The following is a 2,922-nucleotide window of genomic DNA, read 5'->3' as shown; positions in this document are numbered from 1 at the left end:
TTAAACTTTTTACATTAATATTCATTAAGGAAATTGGCTTGTAAGTTTCTTTCTCAGTTTTTGCTCTTCCTGGCTTAGGTAATGGTACCATATTTGTGTCATAAAAGGAATTTAGTCGTACTCCTCTGCCTATTTTCCCAAATAGTTTATATATATAGTAGTGGGATTAGTTATTCTTTAAATGTTTGATAGAAGTCACTTGCAAATCCAGCTGGCTCTGGGGATTTTTTCTTGGGGAATTCACTGATGGCTTGTTCAATTTCTTTTTCTGAGATGGGATTATTTAAGGATTCTCTTTTCTCTTTTGTTAATCTGGGCACAGATATGTTTATTGAGTGATTCTAAGTACCTAGCACTGGACTAAACCTGGGGAGGGGCTGGGAAGGGAGCATATACAGGTGCCCACTGGATGGTGAGAGCACAGGTTCAGCAGGGTTGGCTAGGGAGGGGTTCTTGGGTAAGAAAACCCCCAGAGTGGTGGGTAGGGTCAGAATAGAGAGATGCTCTTTAACTAGGAACCCAGCAGAGTTGATTTGATTATTGCCAAAGAAGTGGAAATAAGGGGGGAGGAGAGGCCCAGGGACAATAATGGCTTGGTGGCCAATGGCTGGAGATGTGTGTAGTGAAGCGGGGCCAAGCCAGACTTATATGTTCTAGTCCACTGAATCAACTTCCCTAAGACATGGAGGACTTACGAGTCACAAAGTTAAAGGATTTAGAGCTTGAAGTGGGACATAGAGGTCATCCAGGTCTATCATATTGGAGCTGGACCTTAGAACATGTCATATCCAGGTGGAAACCTAGAACATAGGATGTTAGAGTTGAGAGGGAACCTAGAACATGGGATATCAGAGCTGGGAGGACCTTAGAACAGAGAACATCAGAGCTGGGAGGACCCTTAGAATAGAGAATGCCAGGGCTGAGTAGGTCCTTAGAACATGGAATGTTGGCGTTGGGGGAACCCTTAGAATGGAGAATAATCAGATCTGGGTAGGTAGGTCCTTAGGACATGGAATTGGGAATTGGGAGAGCCCTCAGATAACTTCCCCCTTTTATAGTGAAACTAATTTAGGCCCGAAGACGGGAAGGGACTTTCCCATTGCTCCCAGTGAGCAGAGGGATGCCTGATATGTCTCCTTCCCACCTTCCCTCAAAGGTCATCCATCGGCCCCCAAGCTGAAACTCCCTGAGCCTTCTCATTTTACGGCCAGAGACAACCCAGGAGAGACACTTCGACTCCTCCTCTTCAGGGGATGGCTGCTCCCCAGGAAACTTTCGAAGAAGGCACAGTACCAGTGGCATCTGCCAAGCTCCGGGCTACCCTTCAAGACCTAGAGAACGTCCGTCTGGACATTGCTGTCACAGGAGGGTCAGGGTCGGGCAAGTCCACTTTTGTCAACGTCATCCGTGGCCTGGGCGATGAAGACCAAGGCTCGGCCAAGACGGGGGTGGTTGAGATCATCGCTGACCCAACACCATACCCACACCCCAAATTCCCCAACGTCATCATCTGGGACATGCCAGGCGTAGAGACCCCTTTGATGGAAGCTAACAAGTACCTGGATAAGCTCCTGCCCAGCCGCTATGACTTTTTCCTCATCATGGTCTCTGAACGCTTCACCACCAGCCACGCTCAACTCGCCTGCGCCATCCAAGACCAGGGAAAACCCTTCTATTTTATCCGCTCTAAGGTCGACATCGACATGGCTGCTTCCCGCCAACGCCGGCCCACCACCTTCTCTGAGGAAGGCGTGCTCTGTGAGATCCGGGCGAAATGCTGTACCGAACTGGAAGGTGAGGAATGGGCGTTCAGGGAACAATCTGGGGGGCCCAGAATGGTCAGTCTCAGATCCCCAAGGGCTACTCCCCAGATGGGCCATCTCTCAAAACAGACCTCGACTTCTTTAATCACTCATACGCTTGATAGGACTAAAGAAGCACCGAATCTCAGAACTGAGGTGGCCTAAGAATGTCCAACCCCTCCCTGAGTAGGAATTGTCCTGTAGACTCAGTGATCAATAGTCATCCAGCCTCTGCTCCGAAGACCTTTAGGGACAGGGAGCTCACTACCCTCCTATCCCTAATATCAATAGAATTCTAAAATCTCAAGGCAGACGGGCCCCCACAAAGGGTGTCTGGCCGAACCCCTCCACAAACAGGAATTCCTTCCATAGCCTTATTGACAAATGGTCATCCAACCTCAACTTAAAAATCTCTAGAGAAGGGAGGCTCACTACTTTAATATCCTTCATTTCATAAAATCCTGAAATCTCAAGCCTGAAGGTCCCCTGGAGAGCTTCTAGATCAATTTATTTTTGTTGTCATTCATTTTTTTTTTTCAGTTGTATCTGACTCTTTATGACCCCATTTGGGAATTTAGCAAAGATCCTGGAATGGTTTGCCATTTTCTTCTCCAGCTCATTTGACAGATGAGGAAACTGAGGCCAACAGGGTTAAGTGACTGGGCTAGGGTTACATGGATAGTTGGTGTCTGAAGCCAGATTTGAACTCAGCTTAATTTAAACTTAGTAGACAGCCTTCTCTGGCTTCATCTGCTTTTTTTTCTCTTCTCTCCCATTTCAGGATGCAGTAGATCCAGGCCCCTCTCCTCTCTCTCAGGATCTCTCTCTCTCAGGATCTCTCTCTCTCTATTGATTATTCTCTCTCTCTATTGATTATTCTCTATCTCATTTTCTTTCTCTCTCTATTGGCTTCATCCTGCAACTATCCCATCTACTCCAATTCCTAGTCAGCATTCTATGACATCCTTGATAAATTATCTCAATTTTGCTTAAACATTTACAGGGGCAGGGAACTACCTTTCTTTCTTCCTTCCTTCCTTCTTTCTTTCTTTCTTTCTTTCTTTCTTTCTTTCTTTCTTTCTTTCTTTCTTTCTTTCTTTCTTTCTTTCTTTCTTTCTTT

At 46.2% G+C, this 2,922-nt stretch overlaps 1 protein-coding gene across 1 annotated transcript in view; it reads left to right on the top strand.

The window, feature by feature from the left end:
- Positions 1–1,253: 1,253 nt before the first annotated feature.
- LOC123242852 (interferon-inducible GTPase 5-like) overlaps positions 1,254–2,922 on the top strand; it is a 6,621-nt gene continuing 4,952 nt past the window's right edge. Inside the window, exon 1 of the mRNA XM_044670967.1 lies at positions 1,254–1,794. Within this exon, the coding sequence (XP_044526902.1) occupies positions 1,254–1,794 (541 nt within the window). The remainder of the gene's footprint in view (positions 1,795–2,922) is intronic.

Source organism: Gracilinanus agilis, chromosome 3 (assembly GCF_016433145.1).
Source record: "Gracilinanus agilis isolate LMUSP501 chromosome 3, AgileGrace, whole genome shotgun sequence".
NCBI classification, from domain to species: Eukaryota; Metazoa; Chordata; class Mammalia; order Didelphimorphia; family Didelphidae; genus Gracilinanus; species Gracilinanus agilis.
The sequence above is the reverse complement of the archived record's forward strand: the minus strand, read 5'-3'. Positions and strand labels throughout refer to the sequence as shown.